This window comes from Microtus pennsylvanicus, chromosome 19 (genome assembly GCF_037038515.1).
Source record: "Microtus pennsylvanicus isolate mMicPen1 chromosome 19, mMicPen1.hap1, whole genome shotgun sequence".
NCBI classification, from domain to species: domain Eukaryota; kingdom Metazoa; phylum Chordata; class Mammalia; order Rodentia; family Cricetidae; genus Microtus; species Microtus pennsylvanicus.
The window spans coordinates 5600621-5615074 of NC_134597.1; the positions used below are offsets into that span (position 1 = coordinate 5600621).

Below are 14454 nucleotides of genomic sequence, written 5' to 3' on the forward strand. Positions count from 1 at the left end.
CTGGTCTCCCTTGTTTTCAAACTGTACTTACACTTACATGCTATATTTCATATAATAAAAGGCTTTACCATAACCAGGTATGGTAATATTTATTAAATAATCTGTAGATTATTTAGGGGCCATAAAACTATGAAATTGAAGATAATCAAATTATACTGACCAAAATATTTGACAACTTAAAATGAGGATTTTGGCTCATGGTTTCAGAAAGTTCAGTCACATGGCTCCCTATCTTTGGACCTATTGCAGAACACCATAGCAGATAAATAAAGAGAAGGAAGGACCAGAGGCCAAGTTATCCCCTTCCAAGCTATGCCCCTAGTAACCTACTTTAGCTAGAACTTTCCAAAATAGAGCCCTAAATGTGGATCAAATCTGTGGGGCAATTTCCTATTCAAATGATAGCATCCTCCATGTGAGTATATATAAAAAGATCGTGGGCATTTTACAGTGCATATGTGCCACCTCCTATATGCCACCATTCAAAATATAAATTCAAACTTCTGCAGATATTTAAACTCTTAGTAGGGCCTCTATAAAGTGAAAAAAAAAAAGGTTACATATCTCTAATATACAACAGTACAATGTTAAGAACTACTAGAAAGAATGGGATTAAAGAACAATATCCAGTTTGGCAAACGTTAAATTCTTGCAGTTTCAGGTGTGAGAGTGTTAATAGGTCTGGGCAGTCCTGCCCTGACAGCCTTCCTCACTGTAGCCCGTGACCTCCTAGACGGGCTCCACTTGCTGTCTGTAGCTTCCCTTTGCAGATGTTGCCACTGTTGGTTGCTGCCATCTAACACCCTGGAGTCTCCGCTGCAGCTTAAGTCTCAGGCACCACACCGCGAGGCTACCTGCAGGGACTCTGACTCAAGAACACCTTCTAGACTTCTAGGCCTTCCTTTAAATGTTGGTGGAATCTTCCATGCCTGAAAAAACAAACTCCATGTGGATGATGCTAAGACTTACTGACAGCCTGGGCAGGAGCCAGGCCCATTTAGACCAAGTCTGCGTAAGATAAACACAGTGGGAAAAGAAAATAAAGCCCCTCAAACAAACCTAAGAGCTGTGCTTACAATGTTCCTTGGAGCTTCCTTCATAATGTACAATTTTCCAAATGAGTAAAATGCTTTTTCATGGTGCTAAGCTCCAAACAACCACATATATACTCTTTGTACCCACTTTACATATTCCTTCTAGACAAACTACATTTTTCAACACAGCTTTTTACTCTCGTTCTTATTCTAAGCCCAGCTAAAAGCTGTGTGCAATGAACATGTCACAGTCTAAATATTAACCTGTCTAGAAATTCCTCTGCCAAATGAATGCCTTCATTTTGAATTTAGCCTCACTTAGTCCTAGGACATAGACAAAAATGTAGACAAATCCTTTCCTATGATGTAATACAGACCTTTCCAGTTTGTTTCCCAAGAGTCTCATCTCTACCGGAAATCTCATGAGCAGTCTTTATTTCTCTCTGCATTTTGGTCTTTCGAGCTCCCAACATTATCCATTCCTCATTAAACTCTGCTCGCAATATTCTAGGACGTCTCTGGTCTGTTCTCCAAACCTTTGGAGAACTCTTCCCCAAATGAAGTCTTAAGACTTAAAAATCACATAGATTTATGACACCCTACTTGTCTAGTACCGTGTGTGTGTGTGTGTGTGTGTGTGTGTGTGTGTGTATGTGTGTGTGTGTGTGTGTGTGTGTGTGTGTGTGTGTATGTGTGTGTGTGTGTAAATAGCTGTTCTTGTCGCTGTGACAAAATTTAAAGGGAGGGCTAAGTAGTGCTTCCATATGGTTTAGTACCTCATGGATGACAGGGAAGGGGAGAAAAAAGGAAAATCATACCATGGTGGCCAGGAACCAGTACAGTGAGAAAGGGGACAGGGACCAGGTGTACCTTGAAGGACAATCTTTTAATGATGTACTTCCTTTAACTAGGCCACATTTCATGTCTCCAGGATTTCTCAAAATAGCTTAATCTGTGAGAGACAGTCAATATTCTGGACATTAAAAAAAAATGGTAGATAGGATTCCATACTAAAAACAATGCCAGTTTAAAGGCACAAAGAGAAAGTCAAATGACTCTACTAATTCATGATCAAAGATCACCTCTGTCACTGGTATATGTCCACTTTATATCCAGAATGAAAAAACACTTCACAAATAAGACAACAAAATACTTTCTAAATAACCTACCAAGGCATAATCAGCATGGTAGATGGTGAGTAAATCCACCACAGTTGGCCCAGGCTTTCATTTGGTAGATCTAATACCGACCTTACAGCTACAAAACTCCAAGTTTGAAACTGAAAAAATAAAAACAATTGACCAATAGCATGTTATTTTGATTTTTATTATACAGCATAAATCTAAACAAGACAAATGTTTTATTTTTGAATCCAGACCATATGCAGAAATAGCAATTTTAAAAATTTTATAAAAAGACTTTAGTTGTAAATTGTCCCATAATAGATTTACAACAAAATCATAAAAAAGAGCAAATTAAATATTAGAAATTAGAGGAGTCTCTCTCAAACTGAAGGAAGTTTCTTTTAATAGCTTTCGATGTAGTCACTGGCAATCATAAAAAATTCAAGAAGTTCATTCATGTTTTATAAGCTCTAAATAGGAAAAAACTGAGGGAGCTCATTGATAATTTTCACAGCTTCATTGTAAAGTTCAAGATCTGAAAAAGAATTTAAGCAAACACTTAATGTTTAGTTAACTCTGGTGCCCCCAAAGAAAGGAGAGATGATAAACCGTTTGTTGTCTATTACAGTCATCTTCTGCAGGGTCATAATTGCAGTGTTACTGCACTCTTCAAGCTTTCAGTTCACATATTAGAACACTCATTTCATCATATTTTAAACCATTTTCATTCTATAAATAGTATTTACTAAGTTTCCTTCACATGTAAGAAATCACTAGTTTAAAGGAAGGTCTCTTTTCATTTGATAGAAACTGAAAATATTCCAGGACTGAGATTTAAGACCAAAACATATATAAATAAAAAGTTTTTCTGCTATTTACACGAGACTACTAAGTAGTATATTTTACTTACCAAAGCGAGCACAATCTTCCTTAAACTGGACGTAAGATGCACACATTATGGTTGCCTTGGCTGTGACTTTTCCAACTACTTCCACAACTCCAGAGATTTCTTCATCAAGCTAAAATGTTGACCGAAATGTCAGGTATATTGACCTTTCCAACTGATAATGACTTGGAAAGCTGTTATACAGTTTCTCGCTTTCAAATCGTTTCACAGCTTACTAATTTTTCATTGTAAAAAAGAAACTTCAAATTTTATCAACATATAAACAGAAACACTGCTTGTCGAAAAATGTTGGCATATATAACTGGCAGGATTGTATGAGTCCTGTTTCCTTTAGAAGTGGCTTAAGGTCCAAAGATACATTTAACTTGAAGGCAAAGTAATTTAAAGAAACTGAGAACTTCAGAGTTCCCATAAACAGGGATTGGTTTAAAACGTCACAGAAAAGGACTGTGCATAAATCTTACAACGTGTCTTCTAGTTAGAGCAAACAAACAGTATATGGATTTGTCTTTATAAAAGACCATGAAGATGTTTTAAAGCACATAAAACATAGAATAAAAAAATTAAAAGCATATAGTCGGCAGTGGTGCTGCACGCCGTCCATCCCAGCACTCGGGAGGTAGAGAAAGGGAACTGGAGGCTAGCATGATCTACAGAGCTAGATCTAGAACAGGTACCGAAGCTACAGAGAAACCCTGTCTCAAAAAACAAAAACAAAGTATACATGTTTAGATACATATATATTTGTGTAAATTAAAAAAAATAGAAAATAAAGGTGACTGGCAATGCCACTTAGGAGGCTAAAGCGGGTGGGGGGGGCATCACTTCAAGGTCAGGCTTGTGAAATGAAAGAAGTAGTTTGAAAAGAAGATTTTCTGTAAGTACTTTTTGAGTATTTTTTTAAGCAATAAAAAATTGATATACAATCAATACTTAAGGGACATACTCAGAAACTTGGAGCTCCAAGAATCAGTATAGGTTAGACATGGAAGGAAAATATGACAGCATGGGTTTGATTTTAAAGCTAAGGAGGTTTAACAAGTGCCAGCTTCACACACCCATCCCCAAATCAGAAAATAAAAAAACAAACGGAAATTAAATATGAGACATCACTTAAAACATACTGGCTCCATCAATTCAATGGTTCCATTTTTTCCTTCTCCATCTGAAAGAATGAACATTTTTCCTGTGGGATGAATCTAAAAAGGAAAACAAAAACCCACATAGATTTAGAAAATAGAATCTACAGAAACTAAATTGTTAAAAAAAAAATTATTGACATTTTATTTGAACATAAAGTAATTGGTTTTCGGACAGTTTATTTGGTTCAAGTTAAAATCTAGTGACCAGATCTGATTATTGGAAGAAAGCCCTGTTAATTTTTGAATTTGTAGTAAACAATGAATACTTGCTTAGTGGAATTCTGCTGACATTCATGATTTACATAGTACAGCTCACAGAAGGTATGCTTTCAGAATTAGGAATGAAGAACTAAAGAACTGGTTGCGAGATCTGAGGCCTTCTCTTGGGATCTGAATTGATTCTGCCACTTGTATTAATTACCAACACTGGCTCGGTCAGCCTACCTGTGAAGTTAGACTAGTATTCCTTTCACTTAGGAATGCGTGAATGAAATGAACTAGTAAGTAAGTCCTTACAAATGATTATCTTTCCCTCGGCTTTCTCAGTCACTGCTTCCAAGACTTTTGGGCTTGTTTCTTCCCTACAGGAGGGCTAGATAGTGGACGTCAATAGGATATGGGAGGGGCTACCCATGGTTCACGAAGAAGCGACTGCACCATGGAAAACAGGCCCATTAACAGAGACGGTTGCAAAAGACTAGGAAACAGATTCATCAGCCAAGTACGGCTAACCCAAAAACTCAAGACAGTGGAGCCAGGTTGGTAATCTCAACTAAATCCAGAGTGTGTGGGGGGGGGGGCGCTGGAACTCAAAGTTAGCTGTTTCGAAAACACTCTCTTTGCGACATAGAAGAAGCGGCGCCCTGACGGAGCTGCAGTGGCGACTCTTGCTTGTGAAAAATAAAGCAACGGGGAATGCAATGCTGCTTGCTGATGGCTACCTGCTGTCCCCCTCCGCTGCCCACCCCGCAGCCACTCCGGGTGGCCACGGTGCCCCGCTCTCTTGCCCAGCCCGCGCACCTTTTCCAGCCTGCCCACGAAGCACACGGGTCTGTCGATGAACTGCGTGAGCATGCTGGCGTTGACGCGTGCTCTGGGGAGCTCCAGTACGTCCACCATGATTGCGCCGCCAACACTCGCAGGCAGCGAGACCGCGGAGTTAGGGCTGACTCCGAGCCGGCCGCCGCGCCAACAACACGCAGATTACCCACTCACCAATCAGGGGAGACCTGCGCTCCAGCTCCACCAATCAAATCCACAGAAGCGTCAAGTTACACCGCAGGGGCTGGGGGTGACGGGCGCCGTACGTCCGGAAGTACGGGTCCACTGCCTAGTGACGCACGGCGTTCCGGAAGTGGCCGGGGCTGGGGAGAGTGGGCGGTGCAGGCGGGACTTGGAGGGGCGGGGCTGAGGCTGCGGACCCGGGATCTAGGCCGGCCGGACCGCGACTTGACCCCGGAAGTAGGCTGAAGGACCGCGGCGGCGGGCGGCGGCGGGCGGCGGCGGCTCTCAGGTAGCTCTTTCTTGCGTGTCGTGTCTCCATCTTCGTGCTTCTCTCCTCCGGAGGGTTGAGCTGTCGGGGTAGGGGGCGGAGTCAGGTGCCAGGTCCCGGAACGTCGTGACTCCAACGGTGACAGTTATCCGCTTCTGCGTGGGAGGCGCGGGTGCGTGCAGACCCTGCGATTTGGGCTTTTATTTTTTGATCTAGTTGTACCTAAAGGGTATCAGCATCAGTCTTTATCTCCCTCTCTCAGGAGGTTGTTGCTAGGAGACTGAAGTCCATTTTATATAGAACTGTGTCATGTTTTCCCACCCGCTGGAAGAGGTGCTGACCTTTTCTCTACAGCTAGGAACATTTCTAGCTTTGGCGGTACGGAGGTGTCCGTTTCCTCACTTGCTGGGTGTGAGCGAACTCATGCATGTAGACTCCGCTGAGGAGGACCGCTGGACAGGACCAGAGGAGACAGTTCACCATCTGTTGGACCCAGGCTCCTCCTCCGACAGTGCCACATTTTCTCCCTCTGCGAAACGAAGGGTTGACTGATTTGCAAGGTCCTGGCTAATTCTAATATCTAGTTCCCTTAAATACTTTGAGGCATTGAGCCGACTGTCTGAAAGGCAATGTTTTCCAAGATTTGGGGAAAATCTCGGATATGCCCCCTGGAAGCTGGTGGCTATTGATTTTAGTGATGTCACCAATGGGGATTGGTACCGAGAAATTTCATAATGAATGCACAAGAAAATACCTTCAAAAGAGGTTGCAGAAATTAGAACATAATATTAGTTGGGTCTCGTAATTATGTGGAAACAGTGTCTGAATTTTCCTAAAGCCACGGACTTATAATTAGCCTTCAAATTAAGAATCCTAATTGGAGTTACAGTGCAGTCCTGCTCTTGTTTAAGATCTGTAAGGATCTTCTTTGAGATTTTTATGTGGCAATTTTAAGATTGAAATCCCATGTACCCTGTATAAATGATTGTTACCTTTCCTTAGTGTTTATACTTCATCTTTGTCTTAATTCTGTTGTTTCTAAAACAAGTTTAATTAGTTGTGGGATGCATTTCATTTGTGTGTGGAAAGTTAGTATTACAACATTTGGGGTACACCCCTACCTTTTCTGTCCTGGGGCAAGCGCCCTTTAGCTCTGTGAAAACTAGCCACCAGGAACTAGTTGCCACGTCAGTTCAGCTTGTTTGCTCTGTGTACTGTTAGCAATGTGAACCACGTGTTCATCAATAGGTTCTTACCGTCTAGTTACGGTGGACAACCAAGAGCAATGGAGGAGGGCTGTATTGCTGGGTGCCTCTAGGGCCTCCCTCACCTCGGGAAGGAATCTAACATCCAGCACTGAGATTTTCATTTAACAACCCTTGTCTTTGAGGGAAGCACTCTTCGCCCATGCAGGGTACCTCCATTTAAACTCTTTTTCCATTATGTTTTTCAGTTACCTTACAAAGTAGAGGGTTTCCTTGAGGCCTTTTCATACATCCCCAGTCTTAGTTAGACTGTTGTAGCCCCTGCTTTACCTCCATTCTCTGTTCCCATCTCTGCTTAAACCTTTTATCCCCAGTATTCGCCCCCCAACAAACTGCCTGAGTTACCTCATTCCATATAATATTTGCCAGTTCCGTCCATTTTCTTATAAATATCATGATTTCATTGTGTATATGCACACCTTTTCATTTTCTGTCCATCACTTGGAAGACATTCAGAGTGATTCCATCTCCTCGCTATTGCCAACAGAGCAACATTGAACATGGATGTCATAGTTTATAAGCTCAGGAGTGGTATGGCTAGGTCATGTGGTAGTTATGTTATTTTAGCTTTCTAGAAATCTATATACTGACTTCCTGTCTTAGTTACTTTTCTGGTGCTGTGATGAATTCATCGCCAAAGCAATGTGATATTAAAGGGTGTTTGGCGCACATATCCTGAATCATAGTCCCTTGAGGGAAACCAGCTTCTGGGGGTAGGAACCTGCTGCAGGTCGTGGAAGGGCACTGCTTATTGCCTTGCTCCCCGTGGCTCGCTCAGCCTGCTTGTTTATAGAACATAGGACCATCAGCCCAGAGTGGTACCCACCCACTGTGGCTGGCCCCTTTCACATCAATCACCAATTAATTAAGAAGGTGCTCTGCAAGTTTGTCTGCAGCCCAATCTTATGGAGAGACTTTTTCCAGTTGAGACTCTCTCCTCTTAGATGACTCTAGCATTTGTCAAGTTGACATAAAACTATTGAAGACACTTCTGTGGTGTCCTCGCTACTTTGCATTTCTACCATCAGTAGGAAAGTGTTTACCTTTCCTGGTATCCTCCCCCATGTATTTTTGATAGCAGTTATTTTGGCTGGGATGAGATGGAATCTCAATATAGGTTCCTATATAGCTAATAATGTTGAGCTCTTTAAAAATGTTTATTAGCTGTTTGTGTTTTTGTTTTTTCTTCTGACAATGCTTTGTTCAGTTCTATACCTCCCAGTTTTTACTTTTGATTGGGTTATTTGTTTTCTTGAATTATTTGTATATCCTAAACAGCACTTAGGGTATATAACTAGCAAAGATTTTCTTTCCTTTTGTAGGTTGCCTCTTCATTCAATTGACATTTTTTTTTTTTTGCTATACAAAACCTTTTGAGTTTCATGAGATTCCATTTGTTGATTGGTCTTATCCCGAATGATAGACATTCTATTCAGAAAGTCTCTACTATGCTTGTGTCTTAGTTAAGGTTTTATTGCTGTGAAGAGACACTATGGCTACAGCACTTCCCGTAAAAGAAAACATTTAATTGGGGCTGGCTTACAGTTCAGAGGGTTAGTTTATTATTGTCTTCCTGAGAGCATGGCAGGATTCAGGTACATGGTACTGGAGAGATAGTTGAGAGTTCTATATTCTCATAGGCTCTACATCATCATAGACAGTCAGCAGAAGAGGGGATACCACTGGGACTGACATGAGCATTTGAACCCTCAAAGCCCACCCCCCAGTGACATAGTTCCTTCAACATGGCCACACCTCCCAAGAGTGCCATTCTTTATGAGCCTGTGAGGGCCATTTCATTCACACTACCATATCTATATATTGAAATGCAATCCCTACTTCTTTTGTCGTAGTTTCAGAATATCAGGTCTTACGTTGAGGTCCTTGATCTGTTTGGAGTTGACTTTTGTGCAGTGCAGGAAATAAGGATTTGTGTCATTCTTCTACATGTGATAACCAGCTTCCCTGCCACCGTTTGTTGGAGATGCTATCTTTTCTGCAGTGCGTGTTTTTGGCATATTTGCTAAAATTCAGATGACCATAGTTGCATTGGTTTACTATTCCACTGATACAAGTGTCTCTGTGGCAATATTTTTTTTAATTACTATAGGTGTACCTTATAACTTGAAATCAGTTGTGGAGATACAACAGTATTTTTTTTCTCAACTATATAGGGTCATTTGTGCTTCCATATGAAGTTTTTAAAAATATTTATTCATTTATTTATTATGTATACAATATTTTGTCCACGTGTATGCCTGTAGGTTAGAAGAGGGCACCAGATCTCAGTACAGATGGTTGTGAGCCACCATGTGGTTGCTGGGAATTGAACTCAGGACCTTTGGAAGAGCAGGAAATGCTCTTAACCACTGAGCCATCTCTCCAGCCCTTCCATATGAATTTTAAGGTTGGTTTTCCATATCTGGGAAAAATATTGCTAGAATCCCCCCCCCCATTACATTGAGTCTATAGATTTCTTTTGGGGTGGATAGCCATTTTCATATTGATTTCATATTCATACTCTCCAGGCAATGAGATGTCCCTATCAATTCTAGAGTTTTGGAAGTTGCTTACACTGTATTTCCTGTTTAGTTAGGTAATATTATATCTTTATGGAGTCTTTGATGGAGTTGAAGAATTTATAGTTATAGTTTTCCTTAGTTATAATAAAAGGTAAAGTAGATATGTGAAAGTTAAAACCTCCTTTTTTATTTAAACAGAAAAGGGGAGGTGATGTGGGATTCCCCTCTGTATGTTGTAAATACCATTGGTTAATAAAGAAACTGTCTTGGGCCTACACAGGGAATTTTGGTAGGCAGGGAAAACTAAACTGAATGCTGGGAGAAAGGAGGGGTTAGAGAGAAGCTCGAGACAGACACTGAGAACTTTACCTAGTAAGCCACTGCCACGTGGCGATACTGGCGATACACAGATTAATTGAAATGGGTTAAATTAAGATGTAAGAGTTAGCCAATAAGAAGTTAGAGCTAATGGGCCAAGCAGTGTTTTAAATAATATAGTTTCTGTGTGATTATTTTGGGGCTGAGCAATCAGGAACTAACTAGTGGCCTCCTTACAACAATTCTGCTCCACGAGCCTTTTCTGTTGACATAAAGACTATGGTTGTTATCTTTTGTTTTTGTTTTTTGAGATGGGGTTTCTCTGTTTAACAGTCTTGGTTGTCCTAAAACTCACTTTGTAGACCGATCCGGCCTTGAACTCACAGAGGTTCTGCCTGTCTCTGCCTCCTGAGTGCTGAGATTAAAGGCGTACATCTACCACCATCACCCACCTCACAATTCTCATCTTAAAGAGAATACGACATAGTTTATTCTGAAGCCAATAAGAGTGAGCATGGCATGGGAGCGCGCATTTAGGTCACCCCTGATTCTGTGTTCCAGTGTGGAAGCAGTTTCACAGAGTTTGTATAGTTTCACAGAACAAGGAAGTCCTAAGTCAAAGCAACTTCACATACCTTTGTGGGTGCACCAGAGAGGTGGGTCCAGCGAGACGGGGTGTGGGGCTATTTTCTAGGCCTAAGATGCGATCTGATGGCATTCTTGGTTCTTGGAAGCTGGTCTTCTGCTGAGTTAATAGCTTCTAAGAGGTTTTTATTTATTATCAGGCAGTGTTACTTCAGATACAGTATGGGGCAAGGAATGGCTGTTCCAGAAGGCTAAAACTAGCGCAGGATAAAGTAATTAGCCTCTGAATCTAGAAAACTCCAGTCTCTCCATGGTATCTAAGCCCAGCCTGTCCACCCGTGTCTGTGGACACAGACTCCTCCCAGGCATCCACTGATCTCTGTGGACACAGACTCCTCCCAGGCATCCACTGATCTCTGTGGACACAGACTCCTCCCAGGCATCCATTGATCTCTGTGGACACAGACTCCTCCCAGGCATCCATTGATCTCTGTGGACACAGACTCCTCCCAGGCATCCATTGATCTCTGTGGACACAGACTCCTCCCAGGCATCCACTGATCTCTGTGGACACAGACTCCTCCCAGGCATCCACTAATCTCTGTGGACACAGACTCCTCCCAGGCGTCCACCCGTGTCTGTGAACACAGACTCCTCCCAGGCGTCCACCCGTGTCTGTGGACACAGACTCCTCCCAGGCGTCCACCCATGTCTGTGGACACAGACTCCTCCCAGGCATCTACTGGTCTCTGTGGACACTGACTCTTCCCAGGCATCCACCGGTCTCTGTGGACACAGACTCCTCCCAGGCATCCTCTAATCTCTGTGGACACAGACTCCTCCCAGCCGTCCACCGATCTCTGTGGACACAGACTCCTCCCTGGCGTCCACCGGTCTCTGTGGACACTGACTCCTCCCAGGCATCCACTAATCTCTGTGGACACAGACTCCTCCCAGGCATCCACTAATCTCTGTGGACACAGACTCCTCCCAGGCATCCACTGATCTCTGTGGACACAGACTCCTCCCAGGCATCCTCTAATCTCTGTGGACACAGACTCCTCCCAGCCGTCCACCGATCTCTGTGGACACAGACTCCTCCCAGGCGTCCACCGGTCTCTGTGGACACTGACTCCTCCCAGGCATCCACTGATCTCTGTGGACACAGACTCCTCCCAGGCATCCACTGATCTCTGTGGACACAGACTCCTCCCAGGCATCCATTGATCTCTGTGGACACTGACTCCTCCCAGGCATCCACTAATCTCTGTGGACACAGACTCCTCCCAGGCATCCACTAATCTCTGTGGACACAGACTCCTCCCAGGCATCCACTGATCTCTGTGGACACAGACTCCTCCCAGGCATCCACTAATCTCTGTGGACACAGACTCCTCCCAGCCGTCCACCGATCTCTGTGGACACTGACTCCTCCCAGGCGTCCACCGGTCTCTGTGGACACTGACTCCTCCCAGGCGTCCACCGGTCTCTGTGGACACTGACTCCTCCCAGGCGTCCACTAATCTCTGTGGACACAGACTCCTCCCAGGCGTCCACCGATCTCTGTGGACACAGACTCCTCCCAGGCGTCCACCGGTCTCTGTGGACACTGACTCCTCCCAGGCGTCCACCCGTGTCTGTGGACACAGACTCCTCCCAGGCGTCCACCCGTGTCTGTGGACACAGACTCCTCCCAGGCATCCACCTGTCTCTGTGGACACAGACTCCTCCCAGGCATCCACCCGTGTCTGTGGACACAGACTCCTCCCAGGCGTCCACCGGTCTCTGTGGACACAGACTCCTCCCAGGCGTCCACTGATCTCTGTGGACACAGACTCCTCCCAGGCATCCACCCGTGTCTGTGGACACAGACTCCTCCCAGGCGTCCACCCGTGTCTGTGGACACAGACTCCTCCCAGGCGTCCACCAGTGTCTGTGGACACAGACTCCTCCCTGGCGTCCACCGGTCTCTGTGGACACAGACTCCTCCCAGGCATCTTTTGTTCACATCTAGACATAGCTTCTTTTCAGGAATTCTCAGTCACATTTCCATCCTCAATTTTATTCTTCAGGATTTTGAAGTTTTCATTATGAAGACCCTCCACATCATTGGTGAGGTTTAGTCCAAGTTTGGTTTGCTGTTATGAATGATGTTGTTCCCCTGATCTCATTCTTTAGTATGCTTGTCATCGTTATATAGAAAGGCTACAGTTTTTGTGTGTTGATTTTGTATCCTGACACTTTACTGAAAGTGTTTATCCGTTCTAAGAGTTTTCTGATTGAGTCTTGGGGATCTCTTAGAGAATCATAACAAGAACAAACACAAACATGTATTTTTAACTTTTTAATTTTTATTTGTTTCTTTTGTCTTATTGTTCAAGCTAATCTAGTACTAGACTAAGAGTGGATGAAGTAGACACCCTTATCTTGTTCCAGATATGTGTGTGTGTGTGTAAATTCTTTTGAGTTTTCCTCATTTAATAAAATGGCTATAGTTGTGTAGTATGTAACCTTTATTATGTTGAGATATAGCTTTTCTAGTCCGAGATTCTGGTAACCTTGCATTCTTTTGTCTTAAGATTAACTCTCTATTCTTCATGTATTTCAGATGTAAGGCGGAATTGTGTGTTTTATTTGTGATATGCACAGTTTTTCTTGGTCTGATTCTATGTTTTTAAATAAACTGACAGTTTCTTGCTTTAACTTTTTTCTTTTTGTTTGGTAGTTTAAAATTATAAATTCACAATTCATGGTACGTTCCTTTTGATTTCTGTGGTTTGGTTTCAGGCTGTGTTTCTCAAGAAAACACTCGTTCCCTTCTTTGACAACGTTTAGCTTTGTGTCTGTTCATTGTGGGACATGGGTCATTAAAGCCCAGGCTCATAGCCATTAGAAATCAGTAGTGGCCACAGGAAAAATGCAAGTTGCTAGAACTCAGATATCCCCCATACACTTTTAGCCCTTCCTTCTTTCTGGCCTCTGTAGAATTTCCTTATCTCTTATTGGTTTGGCCATGAGTTTTTAAGTGGCATTAAGGTGTATTTTTATATAGGTTTGTGTTTTATAGTTCTTATTTAAAAGAAGAAAGAAGGAAAACACCAGTGGCTATCTTTATACACTTAAGAGGTGGATGTAGCTGATAATTTTTTAAGAAGTTTAAGGGGTTTGACGTTTACTCTTTGATGGTTTGGTACTCGTATATAGTGGATTTGGGTCATTTTTGCCATTGGCACTATTCCATTTCTCATCTCTGCACACTCCTGCTGAGCCCTTTCAGAACAGGCCCCCCCCCCCCACTTTTCGTGTCTTGCTTGTTGTGACCCATTGATTTGTTTCCAGCAGGGATTGGGGATAACTTCCGAGAGTTTGGGCGCCACTGAAGAAAGTACTCATTTTCCTCAGCTGTCATTTGGCTGTAGCTCCCGAGGGAGGAGTGAACTCATGAGCTCTTTTCCCACCCATGAGGAATGTTGCTTGGCCTCATCCTCTGCAGGCAGGTCAATGACCGCGCCATTTCCAGAGGTCAGCGTTGCATAGCCCCTCTTCCTATCCTTCAGCTCTCTCCACCCCCGTCTTCTACGATGTTCTCTGGGCCTTAGTGGAGCTGATACAGATTTCGTCTTTAGAGCTGCCTACTTAACAGTTACTCATTACTGGCACTTTCCCAGTATGAGTCTCTGTGTTAGCTGTACCTCTTGCAAACAGAAGCTTTTGTGACCAAAACTGAGTGCAGCAGTTACCTCTGGGTATAACCGTGTGCATTTAGAATTCATTTGACGTCAAGTTGATTGAGCTTAACAGTAGCAGGTTTCTCCTTAGGGCCTATTGCTTCCACAGCCATGAACTTGTGAGCAGAGTTCCAGGTTCTAGTTCCCGCTTGACTTCCCTGTTCTTCAATCATTGTGTCTGGCGTCTCTAGCAATAGCATGTTACCGTTTAGTTCTGCTTGGCTTTGTGACTCCTCATTTTTGGCTTTTCTACCCAAACTAAAAAATGAACTTTCCATTGTGACCCAGCAGGTGTAGCTCAAAGCAAAGGCTCACAAAGCATAAGTTAGTGGTAAAT

At 43.1% G+C, this 14454-nt stretch overlaps 2 protein-coding genes across 3 annotated transcripts in view; one reads left to right on the forward strand and one right to left on the reverse strand.

Moving 5' to 3' along the window:
- Nucleotides 1-2344: 2344 nt before the first annotated feature.
- On the reverse strand, nucleotides 2345-5400 carry Rpa3 (replication protein A3). Its single transcript, XM_075953863.1, has 4 exons — nucleotides 5228-5400; nucleotides 4190-4264; nucleotides 3069-3177; nucleotides 2345-2693 (listed from the first exon to the last, which is right to left on the reverse strand). The coding sequence occupies exons 1-4, from the start codon at nucleotides 5324-5326 to the stop codon at nucleotides 2629-2631; spliced, it is 348 nt and encodes a 115-aa protein (XP_075809978.1). The 5' UTR covers nucleotides 5327-5400; the 3' UTR covers nucleotides 2345-2628.
- A 183-nt stretch (nucleotides 5401-5583) lies between these two features.
- The window catches only part of Umad1 (UBAP1-MVB12-associated (UMA) domain containing 1), a 140304-nt gene continuing 131433 nt past the window's right edge, over nucleotides 5584-14454 (forward strand). The window contains exon 1 of one of the 2 annotated variants that reach the window (XM_075953861.1): nucleotides 5584-5720. The gene's annotated coding sequence lies outside the window, so the exon portion shown is untranslated. Of the gene's footprint in view, nucleotides 5872-14454 lie in introns of both variants that reach the window. The other variant, XM_075953862.1, reaches the window with a different exon arrangement.

Excerpts from the sequence above, each read along its gene's own strand:
- Rpa3 (XM_075953863.1), bottom strand. The coding sequence starts at position 5,326 with ATGGTGGACGTACTGGAGCTCCCCAGAGCACGCGTCAACGCCAGCATG. Across the intron at positions 3,178-4,189 it reads CCATTGAATTGATGGAGCCA|CTTGATGAAGAAATCTCTGG; the intron begins GTATGTTTTAAG and ends TCAACATTTTAG. Across the intron at positions 2,694-3,068 it reads GGAAGATTGTGCTCGCTTTG|ATCTTGAACTTTACAATGAA; the intron begins GTAAGTAAAATA and ends ATTCTTTTTCAG.